Below are 19,697 nucleotides of genomic sequence, written 5' to 3'. Positions count from 1 at the left end.
AACTTTGTCACCATCGTGCCAAATTCTGTCACCATCGTGCCAAATCCTGTCACCATAGTGCCAAACTTTGTCCCCATCGTGCCAATCCCTCTGTCCCCATCCAGCCCGTAACAGCCACGGGCTCACCTGAGAGGGGCGGGGACCTGCCCTATTCTGCTCCATATTAATGAGCCCTTCCTCCTCCTCCTCCTCCTCCTCCTCCTCCTCCTCCTCCTCCTCCTCCTCCTCCTCCTCCTCCTCCTCTTTCCCCTCCCGGTGTCCCGGAGCGCTGCCCGGTGCCAGCCGCGCTCGGTGCCAGCCCGGCTCGCCATGGCCCGTGTCCCCCTGGCCCGTGTCACCCTCGTGTCGCAGCTCTGGCTCCTGCTCCAAACCTCCTGCCTCTGCCTGGCCCAGCTCGTAAGTGCCGTGCTGGATTCCCGGCTGGAACGGGGATGGAGAGGGGATGGAGGGTGGATGGAGAGGGGACAGTCCCCATCTCGCGCTTTGGGTTTATTCCCCCAGCACTTTCCCCGTTTTTCCCGGGAATGGAGATGGGACATTCCCCATCTCTGCTCCCTCGCAGTCCTGAGCATTTTGGGTTTATTCCCCCAGCACTTTTCTCTTCTTTTTCCCAGGAATTCTCCCCCGGGAGGGTGGATGGAGAGGGGACAGTCCCCATCTCGCACTTTGGGTTTATTCCCCCAGCACTTTTCTCTTATTTTTCCCAGGAATTCTCCCCCAGGAGGGTGGATGGAGAGGGGACATTCCCCATCTCCGCTCCCTCGAAGTCCTGAGCACTTTGGGTTTATTCCCCCAGCACTTTTCCCTTCTTTTTCCCAGGAATTCCCTTGTTTTTCCCACCCCGGGAGGGTGGGAACAGCCACAGCCCCGACCCGCCGGAGACTTCCCCGTGCGAGAAGTGCGGGTTTGGAAATTCGGGAATTGTTGGCTAAACGAGTTTAGTTTGATCAATTCAGTTTGATTTCCCCCTCCCCGGAGCAGCAGTTGGGGGCTCTGTCCTTCCCGCTGGATTTCCTGGGAAATTTGCTCCTGCTTTCCTGGGATGTGCTGCAGATCCGGACTGAGCAGGGCTGGGGGGGCTCTGACCCTTTTGGGGTGATCCCAGGGCTCCTGGGGGCTGCCAGGGGGTCCCTCTGCACTCTCCAGACTCACCCAGGGGCAGGAGAAAATGGATCTGGAAAAAGGGAAGGTGAGCCCTGGACAGGGGCAGGCAGTGGGATTCCACCTGGGAAAACTCTCCTTGTTTTACAGCTGCAAAAAAAAAAATCAGATTTTAGAGGATTTGGGAATTTTTTTCCATGTAGTTCTTGAGTTGCCTGTTGGAAACCGGGGGACAACTCCTTCCTAACCCACCCCCCACCCCCGGGATTGTGGGGCAGGGGAGCGGAGCAAGGGGGATGTGGGAATTTTGGGAACAAGGAACCCTTTGGAATTCCGTTCCTCGGGCAGGACAAAGGTGCCATTCAGGGAGATCCCAGGGATGGGGACTCGCTCCCTGCCGGGCTCAGGGATTGATCCAAGGTGGGGCCGGGGCTCTCCTGTTGTGTACACGAACCAGCAGCACCTCTCACCCGTATAGATTTACATTGATGCCTACATTTATTCCTTATATTTATATTTATTTTTAAAGTTAATCCAGCCTAGGAGGCTGGAGGAGCTGCAGGAGCACAGCCCAGCCACCGTCTGCTTCCCATTTGCAGGAACACCAGGGCTTCAGTCTGCAGGACTGGAATATCTTTCCCCCCTGAACTCCCTGTTAGGATAACAGAGGTTTCTTTACCAATCCCTGTGCAAACCTCAAAGCCAGCACCGGGAGCTTCCCTGAATGGAGCTTTTGTCCAGAGCCCGGGAGCAGAGCCAGCCTGGCCCAGGGAGAGCTCACACAGAGGGGCTGGGGGTCCCCACCTCATCCTGGGGGTTTGGGGCACCTAAATCCTGCCAGGGCTCCCAGAAATCCCACTCTGAGGGATTTGGAAGCGCTGCTGTCACCCCACGGACACCCTGATCTGTCAGGGCAGGAGCTCTGGGAGTGGCAGGGAAAGGGGGACAGAGACGGGGTAGGAATGCTTGGAGATCCTGCTCCATTCAGGCAGGAGCACCAGGGAAAGAAGGAGCAGAAATGGGGTAAAAATGTCATCCCGTGGAGATCCTGCTCCATCCGGGCAGGAGCACCAGGGAAAGAAGGAAAGAAATGGGGTAAAAATGTCATCCCGTGGAGATGCTGCTCTGTGGGGGCAGGAGATCCTCGGACACAAAGGAAAGAGGGAAAGAAATGGGGTAAAAATGTGATCCCATGGAGATCCTGCTCTGTCGAGATCCTGCTCCATCAGGGCAGGAGATCCTCAGACACCAGGGAAAGAGGGAAAGAAATGGGGTAAAAATGTCATAATGTGGAGATCCTTCTCTGTTGGAGCAGGAGATTCTCAGACACCAGGGAAAGAAGGGGCAGAGATGGGGTAAAAATGTTATCCCATGGAGATCCTGCTCCATGAGGGCAGGAGATCCCTGGACACCAGGGTAAGAGGAAGGAGGGGTAAAAACGCTGCCATCACCCCATGGAGACCCTGCTCTGTTCCCCACGGACACCGGGGCAGGAGATGGATGAAATGGGATAAAAACTGGGCAGGGAGTGAGGAGCTGGAGGTGCCAGCGTGAGAAATCCTGGATTTCCCCATCCATGCCCTTGCTGGGGGACGCACAGGAGGGGCAAAGCTCTGCCCCACACATTCCCCACACATCTCGGGGTCCTTCCTGACATGGATCCCATCCCTTTTTTGCCCCCATAGCGAGGGCCACCAGGAGAACCTGGCCCACGAGGGCCCCCCGGTCCCCCAGGAGTGCCGGGAGCCGATGGCATCGACGTGAGGAACCTGTGTGGGCTGTGGGAGGGAGGGAGGGAGGGAGGGGACACCAGCACAAAAGGGACATTGTGAGTGGCACAGGGCTGGGGGGGCCTCTCCGTGCTGTTCCCACTCCTGATTTAGGGCAGGCAGAGCAGCCCCGGCTCTGCACCCCAAATCCAGACCAATCCACGGCTCGGGAATTTGGGGTGGGATTGGTTTTTGGGGGATGCAGGGGTGAGGGGGAGGATGCTCGGAAGGGGGGACCTGGGGTGGGGACAGTGACATCCCAGTGGGGTTCTGCAGAGGGATGTGGTGGGGGATTGTGGCTCTGGATCCTCCACGGTTTGTGGAATGGGGGCTCGGACAGAGGGGAGCCCTGTGAGGCAGCAGAAAGTGCCCTTTCTCCAGGATGTGGTGTTATTTTAGTGTTATTTATAGCCAGAGCAGGCACAGCGCTTCAGAAACACCGTCAAGCCCTCACAAAACCCCAGCACAACCCACACAAAACCCCATCAAACCCCTCACAAAACCCCACTTCACAAACCCCAGCAAAACCCTCACAAAACCCCAGCAAAACCCTCACAAAACCCCACTTCACAAACCTGAGTAAAACCCCCACAAAACCCCAGTAAAACCCTCACAAAACCCCACTTCACAAACCTGAGTAAAACCCTCACAAAATCCCAGCAAAACCCTCACAAAACCCCAGCAAAACCCTCACAAAACTCCAGTAAAACCCTCACAGAACCCCACTTCACAAACCCCAGTAAAACCCTCACAAAATCTCATCAAGCCCCTCACAAAACCCCCAAAAACCCTCACAAACCCTATCAAACCCTCACAAAATCCCAGCTCATCCCTCAGAAAACCCCGCTTCACAAACCCCAGTAAAACCCTCACAAAATCCCCAGCTTAACCTTCAGAAAACCCAGCTTCACACACCACAATAAAACCCTCAAAAATCCCAAAAACCCCTCAAAACCCCCAATAAACCCTGACAAAATGCCAAGAAAAACCTCACAAAACCCCAATAAAACGCTCACAAAACCCCCCAAAACCCTCAAAAAACCCCAATAAAACCCTGACAAACCCCAATAAAACCCCCATAAATGCTCACAAACCCCAATAAAACACCCACAACCCCCCAAATCCTTCAAAAACCCCAATAAAACCCTGATAAACCCCAAAAACCCTCACAAAACCCCCCAAAACCCTCACAAACCCCAATAAAACCCTCACAAACCCCAATAAAACCCTCACAAACCCCAATAAAACCCTGATAAACCCCAAAAAACACTCACAAACCCCAATAAAACACGATAAACCCCAAAAAACACAAACCCAAGCTGAACCCTCTTTTCCTGCCCTGCCTGTGGGATCCAGCAGCTCCCTCCTGTCTGAGGAGTGGGATAGGGATTGGGATAATGGGATGGGCTCTGTGGGGCAGGAATTGGGATAATGGGATGGGATGGGATGGGCTTGGTGGGGCAGGGATTGGGATAATGGGATGGGCTCTGTGGGGAAGGGATTGGGATAATGGGATGGGCTCTGTGGGGCAGGGATTGGGATAATGGGATGGGATGGGATGGGCTCGGTGGGGCAGGGATTGGGATAATGGGATGGGCTCTGTGGGGCAGGGATTGGGATAATGGGGTGGGATCTGTGGGGCAGGGATTGGGATAATGGGGTGGGATCTGTGGGGCAGGGATTGGGATAATGGGATGGGCTCTGTGGGGCAGGGATTGGGATAATGGGATGGGCTCTGTGGGGCAGGGATTGGGATAATGGGGTGGGATCTGTGGGGCAGGGATTGGGATAATGGGGTGGGATCTGTGGGGCAGGGATTGGGATAATGGGATGGGCTCTGTGGGGCAGGGATTGGGATAATGGGATGGGCTCTGTGGGGCAGGGATTGGGATAATGGGATGGGCTCTGTGGGACAGGGATCGGGATCCCGGGATGGGCTCTATGGGGCAGGGATTGGGATAATGGGATGGGCTCTATGGGGCAGGGATCGGGATCCCAGGATGGGCTCTATGGGGTGCCCGATCCCTTTCCCACCTCCCGTTTCCCCAGGGTGACAAAGGCCCTGTAGGATCTGCCGGCTCCCCGGTGAGTCCCCACCCCGTCCCTCAGCCTGGCGGTGATCCCGCGCCTTCCCCAGGGCCTGGTTCCAGCCTGATCCCAATTTTTCATTTTTCCAGGGTGTCAAGGGCGAGCCTGGAGCTCCTGGTCCGGATGGAGCCCCAGGGAAGCCGGGCATTGATGTGAGAACCGACCCTGTCCCCTCGTGCTGTCCCTGCCTGTGGGGTCACAGCGAGCTGCTGTCGGCCCCACATAAAAATGTGCCCAAATCCCTCTGGGCAGGAGCTGAAAGCACCTTGGGAATCCCAAATGAGCTCGGGAAGAGCTTGTGCCACCCTTTTCCACCTTTGGGATCCCAGCAGAGCTCAGGAAGAGCTTCTGCCCCTCCTGCCCACCTTGGGAATCCCAAAAGAGCTTCTGCCACTCCTTCCCACCTTGGGAATCCCAAAAGATCTTCTGCCACTCCTGCCCACCTTGGGAATCCCAAAAGAGCTTCTGCCACTCCTGCCCATTTTGGGAATCCCAAAAGAGCTTCTGCCATTACTGCCCACTTTGGGAATCCTAAAAGAGCTTCTGCCACTCCTTCCCACTTTGGGAATCCCAAAAGAGCTTTTGGGGTCAGGGATGGGTGGAGCTGCCCACGTGTCCCTGCCAGGGCTGGATGTGCCCAGGGTGGATGTGAGGGTCCCTGCAGGGTGTCCCTGTGCTAATTCCACTCTTGGCCCCTGCCAATGGATTCAGCCCAGCCAGAATTCCTGGCTGGAAGCAGGAGGAATGGGAATAACTCGCTGGGTCTCTTCCCTTGCAGGGCCTGACGGGAGCCAAAGGGGAGCCAGGACCCATTGGCAGGCCAGGAGTCAAAGTGAGTGAGGGGCAGCCCCGTCTCCCTCATTCCCAGGATCCCAATTCCCAAATTCCCACCTTCCTGAATTCCCACCTTCCCAAATTCCCACCTTCCCGAATTCCCACCTTCCCGAATTCTTACCTTCCCAATTTCCCACCTTTCCAAATTCCCACCTTCCCAATTTCCCACCTTCCCAAATTCCTACCTTCTCAAAATCCTACTTTCCCATATTCCCACCTTTCCAAATTCCCACCTTCCCAATTTCCCACCTTTCCAAATTCCTACCTTCTCAAATTCCCACCTTCCCAAATTCTCTCATTCCTAATTTCCCAGCTTCCCAAGCTCCCTCATTCCCAGGCTCCCACCTTCCCATATTTCCACCCTTTTAAGGATTCCACCTTCCCAAATTCCATCCTCCCTAAATTCCCACATTTCCAAGTATCCCACCTTCCCAATTCCCAACTTTCCCAAATTCCCACCTTCCCAATTTCCCACCTATCCAAGTTCCCACCTTCCCAGGCTCCCCCTTCCCTCCCAGCCCCAGCCTGGGGCCATCCCCGTCACTCTGGATGGGATCCATGGGTGCAGGAACTGCCTGATGGAGTTGTTGATGGAGTTTTTGATGGAGTTTTTTGCCCTGATGGAGTTTTTGGCCCTGAGGCTGCATCCAGGGAGGGGGAATTGGAGCAGCTGCCAGAGCAGATCCTCCTTTTCCAGCTCCTGACTCTCCTCTTGTGTCCTGGCAGGGCCAGCCCGGACTCCCAGGGCCACCAGGGCTCCCTGTGAGTATCTGCTGCTCCCACGGGTGGGGTGGGCACCCCCCAAGTCCCCCCTGCTCCATCCTTGCTGGTGGGGTGGGAATCGCCCTCCTTGGGGCAGGAATTCCGGAGGATTTGGGGAATTTGAACCAATTGTCATTTTCTTTTTGTCACAGGGTCCTTCACTGCCAGGACCCCCCGTAAGTGCCGCTCTCAGGCTGGGATGGGTGGCCTGGGATCCTGCTTGGAATTGTGCAGGAGGAGCTCAAACCTCAGCACCACCTGAGGGGAGGAATTGGGAAATTCCATGAATTTCTCTCCCTTCTCCCTTTAGGGGCTTCCAGGCCAGGTTGGACTTCCCGGGGAGATCGGAGTGCTGGGACCCAAGGTGAGGAGCCAGGAGGGGACAGGGGAGAACCTCCCCTCCTTCCTCCAGGAGCAACTTCTGTGCCCTCCAGGGCTCCTGGGATAACCAGGGGTGACCCTGAAACTTGGGAATGGAGATTCTCCTGGTACCATCACCCTGGGGATGTCCCCATTCCCGCTGGGACATCCTGGCAATGGAGGTTCCCCTGGTGCCATCACCCTGGGGATGTCCCCACTCCTGCTGGGACATCCTGGCAATGGAGATTCTCCTGGTGCCATCACCCTGGGGATGTCCCCACTCCTGCTGGGACATCCTGGCAATGGAGGTTCCCCTGGTGCCATCACCCTGGGGATGTCCCCATTCCTGCTGGGACATCCAGGGCTCCTGGGATAACCAGGGATGACCCTGAAACTTGGGAATGGAGATTCTCCTGGTGCCATCACCCTGGGGATGTCCCTGTTCCTGCTGGGACATCCTGGCAATGGAGGTTCCCCTGGTGCCATCACCCTGGGGATGTCCCCATTCCTGCTGGGACATCCAGGGCTCCTGGGATAACCAGGGATGACCCTGAAACTTGGGAATGGAGATTCTCCTGGTGCCATCACCCTGGGGATGTCCCCACTCCTGCTGGGACATCCTGGCAATGGAGGTTCCCCTGGTGCCATCACCCTGGGGATGTCCCCACTCCTGCTGGGACATCCTGGCTCTCTGGGTCTCCATCTCATCCCAAATTCTCCTTTCCTGGCCTTCTTTCCTAGGGTGACCCCGGACCCGACGGCCCGAGGGGTCCCCCAGGTCCTCCAGGGAAACCTGTGAGTATCTCCCAGCCACCTCCAGGAGGGAGAAGCTTCCCCAGGCTCATCCTGGGGATTGGGGCTGGAATTTGGGCTCTGGCTCTCACCTCCCACCCCATTCCTTGTTCCCTGCTCCTGTAAAACCACCCTGATATAAAATCCTGGAATGCTGATGGTTTCCCTCCCTGCAGGGCCTCCCGGGACGCCTCCAAGGCTTGGAAGGCAGCGCTGATTTCCTGGTGAGAGCTGCCATGACCTTGTCCCCTGCTGTGACCCGGGTGTCCCACGTGGAGCAGGACCCCTCCCTCCCTCTCTTCCCAGGCCTCTCCAGGTCATTCCAAACTCATCCTTGTCCTTCCTCTCCTCCCAGTGCCCCACCAGCTGCCCCCCAGGCCCCAAGGGCCCCCAGGGACTGCAAGGATTGAAGGTAAGGAAGTCCTGGAGCTGCCATGGCGGGGGAAAAACGGGAATTGTCACCTCCAGGATGTGGTGGAGTGAAGGATCCTTCTTTGGGATCTCTGGAGCACCAGGACAGGGAGGTCTGGAGGACAAAGGTGCTGTGGGAAAGGTCCCTGAGGGTCCCCAGCCCCTGTGCCAAAGTCCCAACCCCAGCTCAGGATGTCACCTGTGGGATTCTGAAATCATGTTCCCGTTGGGATTCTGAGCCCCTCAAATGTTCCTGTTGGGATTCTGAGCCCATTCCATGTCCCCGGTGGGATTTTAAGCCCTTCAATGTCACCAGTGGGACTCTGAACCCATTTCATATTCCCATTGGGATTCTGAGCCTCCTAATGTCCCTGCTGGGACTCTGAGCCCATTCCATGTCACCTGTGGGACTTTGAGACCCTCAATGTCCCTATTAGGATTCTGAGCCCCCCAGTGGGATTCTGAGCCCCCCAAATGTCCCTACTGGAATTCTGAGCCCATTCCATGTCCCCAGTGGGATTCTGAGCCCCTCAATGTCCCAAATGGGATTCTGAACCTGTTCCATGTCCCCAGTGGGATTCTGAGCCCCCCAGTGTCACCAGTGGGACTCTGAACCCATTCCATGTTCCCACTGGGATTCGATTCCGAGCCCCCCAATGTCCCCAGCGGGCACCCCAGGGTGGGATGTGGTGCCAGGGTGGCTCTGTGGGACGTGGCCACCGGGATGGTGCCACCACCCTGCAGCTCTGCCAGGGATTTTCCTCACGGATTTCCTCTCCCCCCGCAGGGACACAGAGGCCGCCCCGGCGCCCTCGGAGAGCCCGGCAAGCAGGGAGAGCCGGTGAGTGATCCGGCAGGATCCCAGAGGGGTCCCAGCCAGATCCCAGATGGGTCCCAGCCAGATTCCAGATGGATCCCAGCCAGATCCCAGCAGGATTCCAGTAGGATCCCAGCCGGATCCCAGCCAGATCCCAGATGGGTCCCAGCCAGATTCCAGATGGATCCCAGCAGGATCCCAACCAAATTCCAGCAGGATCTCAGCTGATCTCAGTCAAATTCCAGCAGGATCCCAGCAGGATCCCAGCCAGATTCCAGATGGATCCCAGCCGGATCCCAGCCAGATCCCAGCTAGATCCCAGCCGGATTCCAGATGGATACCAGCAGGATCCCAGCTGGATCCCAACCAGATTCCAGCAGGATCTCAGCTGATCTCACCCAAATTCCAGCAGGATCCCAGATGGATCCCAGCAGGATCCCAGCCAGATCCCAGCAGGATCCCAGCCAGATCCCAGCAGGGTCCCAGCAGGATCCCAGCCAGATCTCAGTAGGATCCCAGCCAGATCACAGCCAGATCTCAGTCAGATCCCAGTAGGCTTTCAGCAGGATCTCAGCCAGATCCTGGAAGGATCCAAGCCAGATCCCAGCCAGATTCCAGCAGGATCCCTACAGGATCTCAACCAGATTCCAGCAGGATCTCAGCCAGATCCCATCAGGATCCCAGATGGATCCCAGTCGGATCCCATCAGAATCTCAGCCAGATCCCTTCAGGATCTCAGCTGGATCCCTTCAGGATCCCAGCAGGATCCCAGATAGATCCCAGCAGGATCCCAGCAGGATCCAGGTGTGGCCGTCCCTGTGGGGCTGGAAGCAGGGAAGGCGTTTTGGGAAGGGAAAGGAAGATGGGAGGAAAGAGGAAAATGGAAAATGTGGGAATGGGAGACCAGGGTGGCTCCTGGGCAGGGCCACCTGTGCCCATCCCTGTGGGTGCCAGCTGGGGCTGGGGTGTCCCCAGGCTGCTCTGTGTCCCCTGTCCCTCCAACATTCCCTTTTCTCTGCATTCCCAGGGCCCCAAGGGGGACGTCGGTGCCTCTGGAGAACAAGGAGTCCCAGGCCCTCCGGTAAATCCTGCATTCCTCTTTTCCTCTGTCCCCCACGTCCCGCAGGAACTGGGGGTGGCCTCTTTGTCCTTGTCCCCAGACACCAGGGAGGTGACACCGGCCTGTCCCGCTCCCAGCAAAGCCTCCATCCCATCCCTTCCTCTGGAGCACTCCAGGGCTGTTCCCAGGGATAATTTGGGATAAATCCCCTCTGTCCCCTGACTCCCCCTTGCCCCGAGGAGGGGGGGAATTAAATCCACAGGAATTCTCGGAGCACTTTGAAGATGAAAAGCAATTACTGGGCTGAGCTTTCCAGGCCAGGAGAGGGCAAAACTGCTTTGAAGGCAAGAGCTGTGGCCCAGGGACGTGGCTGCAGTTTGGGCCCTCTGGAGTTATGGAACTGACAGCTGGAAAAGCACCTGCTGAGGGGCTTTGGAATTAGGAGGGTCTGGAATTCCTCCTGTTTGGCAAAGCTGGTGGAGTTCAGCTTTTGCTGTAATTGCTGCTTCCCCCTGGGCTGCTCCTGGGGGTTTTTATCCAGCTGAATTGGCTGTGGTTTCCTTCCCTGCAGGGACCTCAGGGCCTCAGGGGCTATCCTGGCATGGCAGGACCCAAGGGGGAGACGGTGAGTGTGGGGTGGCATCCCCAGGCTCTGGGATCGGGGCTCCAGGTGCCACCCAGATCATTCCCAGACGTGCTGGGCCGTCTCAGGGATGCCAGGATGGATTGGGGTGGGAATTGACCTTTCCATGCTCTTTTTTCCAGGGCCCTGCTGGCTACAAGGGCATGGTCGGGAGCATCGGAGCCGCCGGGCGGCCGGTGGGTGTCCCCTCACCCCTGGGTGCTCTGGGATCCCACTGTGCCCTGCTCAATCCTTCTTCTCCTCCCTCCTCCAGGGCAGGGAAGGCCCCAAGGGACCACCTGGGGACGCTGGTGACAAGGGGGAGCTGGTAGGTGACCCCCACCCCAGTGCTGGTGTCCCCTTTTCCCCAGCTTGGCACCGTTCCCACATGGGGGGCTGTGCCCAGGGTGCCCTCGAGGGGCATCTCCAGCTCCCAGCCCTGTCCCCTGTGCCAGCAGGACACTGACACTTGTCCCCTCCTGCTCTAGGGCGGCCGTGGCATCAGGGGACCCCAGGGTGACATCGGCCCCAAGGGGGAGAATGTGAGTACAGCTGGTGGCACCTGTGCCCTGCCTGGGCAGAGTGCCCTGTCCCTGCTGTGCCATCACCACCACCTGTCCCTGTCCCCTCCAGCACACACCTGGAATGTCCCTTTCCCTCCCCACGGTTTTGTTGTCCCCACCGTGAGCCTTCGAGTCCTTTCGAGGTGTCCCACGGGTGACTCTTTCCCCTTTTCAGGGTCTCCCGGGCATCGATGGCAAGGATGGCACCCCAGGGATCCCAGGAGTGAAGGTGAGGGAATGCCACCCGCTGGGAATCACGGGCATGGCAAAGGGAACAGCGTCCCTTGGCATGGCAGCTCCTGCCCACGGGCTCAGGGGCAGTGTCCCCCTCGGCCAGGAGCCCCTTGTCACTCCTGGTGACACCCCACTCCTGGTGACACCCCCTCTGTCCCTCGCAGGGTGGCACAGGACAGGCGGGACGCCCGGGAACGCCGGGACACCGGGGACAAGCTGTGAGTGCAGGACCCCCAGCCTGTCCCCTGAGGGGTGACACCCTCTGCCAGGGGTGCCAGGGCCCGTAGGGACACTGAGCTGTGCCCTGGGGTGGCACCCTGAGGGGACACTGAGCTGTGCCCAGGGGTGGCACCCTGAGGGGACACCGAGCTGTGCCCAGGGTTTGATCCCGACTTTGTTTCCTCAGGGATTGCCGGGCCAGCCGGGAAACAAAGGTGGCCCGGGTGACAAGGTGGGTGGCACCTCTGAGCACCCACCCCGCTGCTCTTGTCCCCCTCCCTGTCCCAGGTGTCCCCACTGTCCCTCCCTGTCCCCTCTGTCCCTCCCTGTCCATTCCATCCCCGTTATCCCCCTCTGATCCCTCCCTGTCCCCGCTGTCCCCTCACCTCTCTCTCCCCTCACAGGGTGAATTGGGTCCTCGGGGCCACCCCGGTGTCACCGGTGCCCCAGGACAGCTTGTAAGTACCTGTCGCTGTGTCCCTCGGGGCTGATCTCTCCCTTTTTTTTTTTTCCCCCTTTTTTCCCCATTTCCCGCACCCCAAAAGCGGAATCGGGCACTTGAATCGGGCACTTCATCCCCACCCCGCTCCTGTCACCACCCCGCGGTGGCAGTGGTGACAAGGACAGGGCCACCCCTCCCCAGGGGAAGGAGCACAGAGTGAGTCCCACCTTCTGGGGGATTTTCTTTCCCGTTTTTAGGGCGAGCCGGGACCTCGGGGCGAGCAGGGCCCGCAGGGTGTCCCCGGGCCGAAGGTGAGCTGGGGACACGGCGGGTGGGGAGGTGGCGGTGCCAGGGGGGTGGCCCTGACCCCGCTCCTGTCCCGGCTCTCCGCAGGGTGACAGGGGCGAGCGGGGCCTCGTGGGGCCCCCCGGCGAGCAGGGCAGAGCGGTGAGTTGTCCCCAAAGCTGGTGAGTTGTCCCCAAAGCTGGTGAGTTGTCCCCAAATCCAGGCTGGGATGTGTTTTGAGTTGTCCCCAAAGCTGGTAAGTTGTCCCCAAATCCACTCTGGGACATGAGGGATGCTCTGAGCTGTCCCTAAATCTGGTGAGTTCTCCCCAAAGCTGTGCTGGGACACAGGGAATGCTCTGAGCTGTCCCCAGATCTACTCTGGGACACAGGGAATGCTCTGGGTTCTCCCCAAAGCTGTGTTGGGACACAGGACATGCCTTGAGTTGTCCCCACATCCAAGCTGGGACATGTTCTGAGTTGTCCCCAAAGCTGGTGAGTTGTCCCCAAATCCAGGCTGGGACAGAGGACATGCTCTGAATTGTCCCCAGAGCTGGGCTGGGATAAGGGGAATGCTCTGGGTTGTCCCCAAAGCCGGGCTGGGACATGGGAGATGCTCTGAGATGTCCCTAAATCTGATAAGTTCTCCCCAGAGCCAATGAATTGTCCCCAAAGCCACTCTGGGACACAGGACATGCTCTGAGTTGTCCCCAGATCCAGGCTGGGACACAGGAGATACTCTGAGTTGTCCCCAAAGACAGTGAATTGTCCCCAAAGCTGAGCTGGGACACGAGGAATGCTTTAAATTTTCCCCAAAGCCACTCTGGGACACTGGACATGCTCTGCGTTGTCCCCAAACCCAGGCTGGAACACAGAACATGCTCTGTGTCCAAGGCTGGATTTGGGATCAGCAGGACACAGCCACACCTCCCCCTTTGATCCCGGGGTCAGTCCCGTGCCTGTCCTGCTGCTGAGGGATTAGGGAACAGCTGAGGGATTAATGGGACCCCGGCTGGGACAGGAATTTCCTCCTGTCCCAGGAGAGCTCAGCCCCTCTGCAGAACTTTCCTTCCCTGGGAAAACAGCCAAAAACCTGATTTGTGCTGCTTTTCCAGGGGACAGGAAAATCACTGCCCTTGGCATGGCTTCTCCGTGGGTTTGTGCCCTGTGTCCCCTCAGAGCTGGGATTTAGGGAAGGTTGGGATCAGCTGGAGGATGGGGAGCTGCCTTGGGGACAATTCCCTGATGGGTAGAAGTCTTTTCATTTTCTCCTCTCACTCATTTTCCTGTATTCCTTGGATTTCCAGGGGCCAAAGGGTGAGCAGGGCCCAGCAGGCATCCCAGGACCCCAAGGCTTGCCTGGAGTCAAAGGAGACAAGGTGACAGCTCTGGGGACAGCAAGGTGGCTTCTTGGGGACACTGCTCTGAGTGTCCCAATTTTTCCTTTCCCAATTTTTCCTTTCCCCAGGGCTCTCCAGGGAAAACCGGCCCCAAAGGCAGCGTTGTGAGTACATCCCAGGCTGTGCAGGGGTTTAGCAGAGCTGGGTTTAACAGAGCTGGGATTAACAAACACTGGCTCTAGGCACCTTCTCCATGAATCCCCCCCTCATTCCAGAGTTGGGGGGCACTTTGGGAATGTTCCCACCTCTCCTTGCCTTTCCTTTAGGGAGATCCCGGTGTCCACGGCCTGGCAGGGCTCAAGGGAGAGAAGGTGAGTGATTCCAGAGGATTCCTGGGAATGCTGGGGCGTCCTGCCTGGCATTAAATCCCAGCTCCAGCCCGAAATTCCTGCTGTTTCCTCATCGCTTTTCCCATGTCCTCTGTCCCCAGGGGGAGTCAGGAGAGCCAGGACCCAAGGGACAGGTGAGTGGTGGGGTTTGGGACCCCCCACAACTTGGGGGGATTTGTGGGATCCTCCTGGCTGAGGTACTGAGGGAATATTTTCCCTGGATTCACCTCAGCTTCTCTTTGGGGTTAAACCCTGGAGTCAGGCTCAGTTCTGGGCTCAGCCCTGGGTTCAGGCTCAGCCCCAGTTTTTGGGATTCAACCCTCGATTCAGCCCCAGCCCCAGTTTTTGGGATTCAACCCTGGATTCAGCCCCAGGCACAATTTTTGGGATCCAACCCTGGGTTCAGCCCTAGCCCAAATTTTTGGGATCCAGCCCTGGATTCAAGTTCAACCCCAATTTTTGGGATCCAACCCTGGGTTCAGCCCCAGCCCAAATTTTTGGGATCCAGCCCTGGATTCAAGTTCAATCCCAATTTTTGGGATCCAACCCTGGGTTCAGCCCCAGCCCATTTGGGATCCAGCCCCAATTCTTGGGATCCAACCCTGGATTCAAGTTCAACCCCAATTTTTGGGATCCAACCCTTGGTTCAGCCCCAGCCCATTTGGGATCCAGCCCAAACTTTAGGGATCCAACCCTGGGTTCAGCCCCAGCCCAAACTTTTGGGATCCGACCCTGGGTTCAGCCCCAGCCCATTTGGGATCCAGCCCTGCCTGTGGTTTTTGGGGGATTTTGGGCTCTCGGGATGCCCAGCACAGCCTGAGCCGCTCCTGCCCCTCTCTCTCCATCCCTCCTCCAGCAAGGCATCCAGGGCGACCTCGGCTTCCCCGGCCCCGTGGGGGATGCAGGAGCACCGGGAATTCGGGGCTATCCCGGCCCTCCCGGCCCTCGGGGGCTGGTGGGGGAGCGTGGAGTACCGGGAATGCCGGGCCCTCGGGGCACAGCCGTGAGTATCCCGATCCCACATCCCTCCTGATCCCACATCCCTCCCGATCCCACATCCCTCCTGATCCCACATCCCTCCTGATCCCACATCCCTCCTGATCCCACATCCCTCCCGATCCCACATCCCTCCCGATCCCACATCCCTCCCGATCCCACATCCCTCCCGATCCCACATCCCTCCTGATCCCACATCCCTCCCGATCCCACATCCCTCCCGATCCCACATCCCTCCCGATCCCACATCCCTCCTCACCCTCTTCAGCTCGCCAGGAATTCAGGAATTGCCTCTCCTTCCCACCCAGCTCCTTTGGGATCCCACCTTCCTGGGGAGGAATTCCATCATTCCCACTGTGTGTGGCAGCCAAAACCCGTCCCTATATAAACCAGCCAGCAGCAGGGATTTGTAGGGTTGGGATTTTCCCCTAAAAACCCTCATTTTGGACTCAAATGCCGCGAGCACGGAGCGAGCTGAGCGTGGAGCACTTGGATTGGGAAGAGCAGGGTGGGAAGGTGACCTGGGATGCAGGGAGGGCATCGGGATCGGGATTTGGGCTGGGAGGGGCTCTGGGGGGGGACAGAGGGAGCGAAATTCCCTTCCTGGCAGGGCCGGGACGCTGGGGACCAGCACATCGTGGACGTGGTGCTGAAGATGCTGCAAGGTGAGGGCGGAGCAGGGGCCACCACATCCCGTGGATCCCACCCCATGGATCCCATCCCATGGATCCCGTCCTGTGGATCCCACCCCATGGATCCCATGGTTCCCATCCCGTGGATCCCACCCCGTGGATCCCTTCCCATAAATCCCACCCTAGGATCCCATGGTTCCCATCTTGTGGATCCCACCCCATGATCCCATGGTTTCCATCCCATGGATCCTACCCCGTGGATCCCTTCCCATAAATCCCACCCCATGGATCCTATGGATTCCATCCTGTGGATCCAACCCTGTGGCTCCCATCCCATGAATCCTGCCCCTTAGATCCCTTCCCATAGATCCCATGGATCCCATCCTGTAGATCCCTTCCCATAGATACCACCCTATGGATCCCATAGTTCCTATCCTGTGGATCCCACCCTATGGATCCCTCCATATGGATCACGTGGATCCCTTCATATGGATAATACCCCATGGATCCCATAGATACCAACCAATGGATCCCTTCCTATGGATCCCATGGTTCCCATCCTGTGGATCCCACCCCATGGATCCTATGGATCCCTTCATATGGATCCTACCCCATGGATCTCATAAATCCCACCCAATGGATCCTGTCCTATGGATCCCTTCCTATGGATCCCATGGATCCCACTGAATGGATCCCACCCTATGGACCCTGTGGATCCCTTCCTATGGATCCCATGGTTCCCATCCTGTGGATCCCACCCCATGGATCCCTTCATATGGATCCTACCCCATGGATCCCATAGATCCCACCCAATGGATCCCTTTCTATGGCTCCTACCTCATGGATCCCATAGATCCCACCCACTGGATCCTGTCCTATGGATCCCACCCCATGGATCCCTTCATATGGATCCCTTCATATGGATCCCACGGATCCCACTGAATGGATCCCACCCCATGGATCCTGTGGATCCCTTCCTATGGATCCCATGGATCCCACCCCACGGATCTCATCCCGGCCCCTCTCTGCCCCACAGAGCAGCTGGCAGAGGTGGCCGTGAGCTCCAGGAGAGCCGCCCTGGGTGGGGTCGGGGCCGTGGGACCCCCCGGCCCCCCCGGCCCCCCAGGGCCCCCCGGTGAGCAGGGTCCCCACGGCCCCCTGGGAGCCCGAGGTGTCCCCGGAATCCTGGGAGCCGCCGGGCAGGTCGGGAATGTCGGACCCAAAGGTGGGTGCTGGTGGCACGGTGCCACGGCCAGACCTGCTGGGGTGGCACTGTCCCCACCCCTGGTGGCCCATCCAGCCTTTCCATGGATTCATTCCCTCCTTTTGGTACCCACAGGGAAGAGAGGAGAGAAGGGCGAGCGGGGAGAGGTTGGCCGTGGCCACCCGGGAATGCCAGGTCCTCCAGGGATCCCAGGTGAGACCAGGTGTCCCCTGCACTGACACGGCCACGTGGCCTTTGTCACCCTGTGGGGATGAGCCCAGCGCTGCCTGGGGACCTTCTGATCCATCCCACAAAAACTGCACGGGTTCATCCCACAAAATTTGCACAGGTTCATCCTGTAAATCTGCTCAGGTTTATCCCACAAAACCTACACAGATTCATCCTACAAAAACTGCCTGGTTTGTCCTGTAAATGTGGTAGGGTTCATCCCACAAAACCTGCCCAGGCTCATCCTGTAAATGTGCTCAGGTTTATCCCACAAAATTTGCACAGGTTCATCCCACAAAAACTGCCTGTGTTTATCCCACAAAATTTGCACAGGTTTATCTCACAAAAACTGCCTGGTTTGTCCTGTAAATGTGATAGGGTTCATCCCACAAAAATTCAGCTTCATCCCACAAAACCTGGCCAAGTTCATCCTGTAAATATTCCCAGCTTCATCCCACAAATCTCCCACCTGGATCATCCTTCTCCTCCTTCTTCCTCATCTCTGCCACCTCTTTTCCTCTCTCTGAAATTGCTCTGCCCGCACCCCCAAACCTCGCCAGCAGCATTCCCAAACACCCCAATCCCTATTTCTCAGGAAAAATCCCCATTTCTTAGGGAAAAGCCCTATTTCTTGGGGAAAAGCCCTATTTCCCAACAAAAATCCATATTCCTCAGGGAAAATCCTGATTTCTTGGGAAAAAATACTAATTTCTCAGGAAAATTCCCTATTTCTCAGGAAAAAAGCCCTATTTCTTGGGAAAAATCCCTCTTCTTGGGGAAAATCCCTATTTTTCAGGAAAAGTCCCTATTTTAAAATCCCTTTTTCTTGGGAATAAAGCCCAATTTCTCAGGGGAAAACCCTAATTCCTCATGGAAAAACCCCAATTCCTTATGGGAAAACCCCAATTTCTCAACGTGACGCGTCTCCCGGCAGGTCTCCCGGGCCACCCTGGGCACGCCGAGGATGGCAAGGCGGGCGAGCGGGGCCCGCCGGGCACGCCGGGGTCACCGGGTGCGCCGGGCGCCGCGGGGCCGCCGGGGCTGCCGGGGCTCTGCGAGGCGGCCGCGTGCCTGGGCGCCTCGGCCTACGCCGCCAGCGCCAAGGGCCCCCCGTTCTGAGGGGAGAAATCCCTTCCCACAGCCACCCCAACGCTGCAATCCCGCCGGGAAGCGCTTCCAGGCTTTCCCCGTTTTTTGGGAATGTTTTTCGGTCAACTTTGAAAAGTTGGGTTTGGGATAAAGGGTGCGCGCGACGCCTCGAATTCCTCGACCCCTCACGCCTTGTTTCCATCCGTGAGGGGTCGAATTTGCTCCCTGTGCCCTTCCCCCAAATATAAAAGTTATTCCGATTTTTATTTTTTAATTCCCTGTGATGTTTGAAGGAGCTGGTGGAAATTCCCTTTTTAGCCATCCCTTTTCCCTTTTAAATTGGAATTTTTAAAGCCCACCCAAATCAAATTCATGGTTTGATTATTTAAGACAATCCCCAGCTCCGACTTGGTCGCGCCCAGAGCTGTAAATCTTTGTAAAATAGGGATATTTTGTAATTGTGACGAGGAAAACACCAACTTTTGGAAAAAAATGGATAATAAAACCAAGCTGGATTCTTAAGAACTGGAATGATGCGTGGATTTCTTGGGATCAAAGCCAGGCCGTGGTAGGGTGTGGAATTTTCAGGGTGGAAGTTGGGGATTGGGATGAAGCTGGGAAGGGGAATAAAGTCCTTTATCCCATAAGGAAGCAGCTTGGATGCCATTCCAGAGAAATTGAATCCCAAATGTGGAGAAGGAACAGCTGGAAAACATCCAACCCTGTCCTGAATCCCAAAAATCCCTGTGGGGAGAGGGGAAGGAACAGGCGGAATCCCAAAAATCCCTGTGGGGATAGGGGAAGGAACGGCCCGAATCCCAAAAATCCCTGTGGGGAGAGGGGAAGGAACAGGCGGAATCCCAAAAATCCCTGTGGAGAGAGGGGAAGGAATGGCCTGGCTGAGCCTCTCTTTCCCGGGAGATCCATCCCGATCCTTTTCCCTGGAATTCCCGCTGAATTCCCGTTGAATTCCCATTTTCCAACCCCTCCGCTCCAGCTGTGCCGCACATCTGGGGCAATCCCAGCTTTTCCTGGCTTTTTCTCCCCACGAGAGGGAGCTGCCAGTCCGTGGAATTCGCTTTTCCAGCCTGGGATATTCCCGATAAACTCGGCTTTCCTTCTGAAGGGGCTGGAGCATCCCCCGGGACGGGGCTGAGGGGGGGAAAAGGGGGAAATTCCCTTCCTTTGACCCCTTCTCATTTTTGGGATGGACGTGGAAAGGCTGGAAGGAGCTGGAAGCTGAGTTTTGGTCCTGGAGCGGGGAAAAGCCACTTCCAGGAGGGATCAGGGCTGAATTCAGGTCCTGGAGCAGGGAAAAGCCTCTTCCAGGTGGGATCAGAGGCTGAATTCAGGTCCTGGAGTGGGGAAAAGTCACTTCCCAGGACAGAGCAGGAAAAGCTCTGCTGTGCCTCTGGAACATCCTGGGCATCCTGGAGGATCCAGGAATCCTCTGGAGCTCCT

General features: G+C 57.4%; 1 protein-coding gene across 2 annotated transcripts; it reads left to right on the top strand.

Annotated features, from left to right (window-relative positions):
- Positions 1-237: 237 nt before the first annotated feature.
- Positions 238-18,761, top strand: COL9A2 (collagen type IX alpha 2 chain). 2 transcript variants are annotated; one of them, XM_030290573.4, is made up of 32 exons: positions 238-396; positions 2,787-2,861; positions 4,920-4,955; positions 5,048-5,110; positions 5,737-5,790; positions 6,519-6,554; positions 6,707-6,730; positions 6,865-6,918; positions 7,656-7,709; positions 7,883-7,930; positions 8,062-8,118; positions 8,905-8,958; positions 9,962-10,015; positions 10,566-10,619; positions 10,760-10,813; positions 10,891-10,944; positions 11,105-11,158; positions 11,355-11,408; positions 11,578-11,631; positions 11,820-11,864; positions 12,037-12,090; positions 12,332-12,385; positions 12,468-12,521; positions 13,666-13,737; positions 13,827-13,862; positions 14,025-14,069; positions 14,189-14,221; positions 14,944-15,090; positions 15,694-15,748; positions 16,752-16,940; positions 17,055-17,132; positions 18,082-18,761. In XM_030290573.4, exons 1-32 carry the CDS (start codon positions 310-312, stop codon positions 18,264-18,266), a joined length of 2,067 nt encoding a protein of 688 aa, XP_030146433.4. In that variant the 5' UTR covers positions 238-309; the 3' UTR covers positions 18,267-18,761. The 2 variants fall into 2 exon arrangements, 1 of the variants encoding a protein (XP_030146433.4); XR_004369711.3 differs by lacking the exon at positions 18,082-18,761 and having other exon boundaries at positions 16,757-16,940.
- The last annotated feature ends 936 nt before the right edge of the window (positions 18,762-19,697 follow it).

This window comes from Taeniopygia guttata, chromosome 23, assembly GCF_048771995.1.
Source record: "Taeniopygia guttata chromosome 23, bTaeGut7.mat, whole genome shotgun sequence".
Taxonomy (NCBI): Eukaryota; Metazoa; Chordata; class Aves; order Passeriformes; family Estrildidae; genus Taeniopygia; species Taeniopygia guttata.
This window is presented reverse-complemented; position numbering and strand designations above follow the sequence as displayed.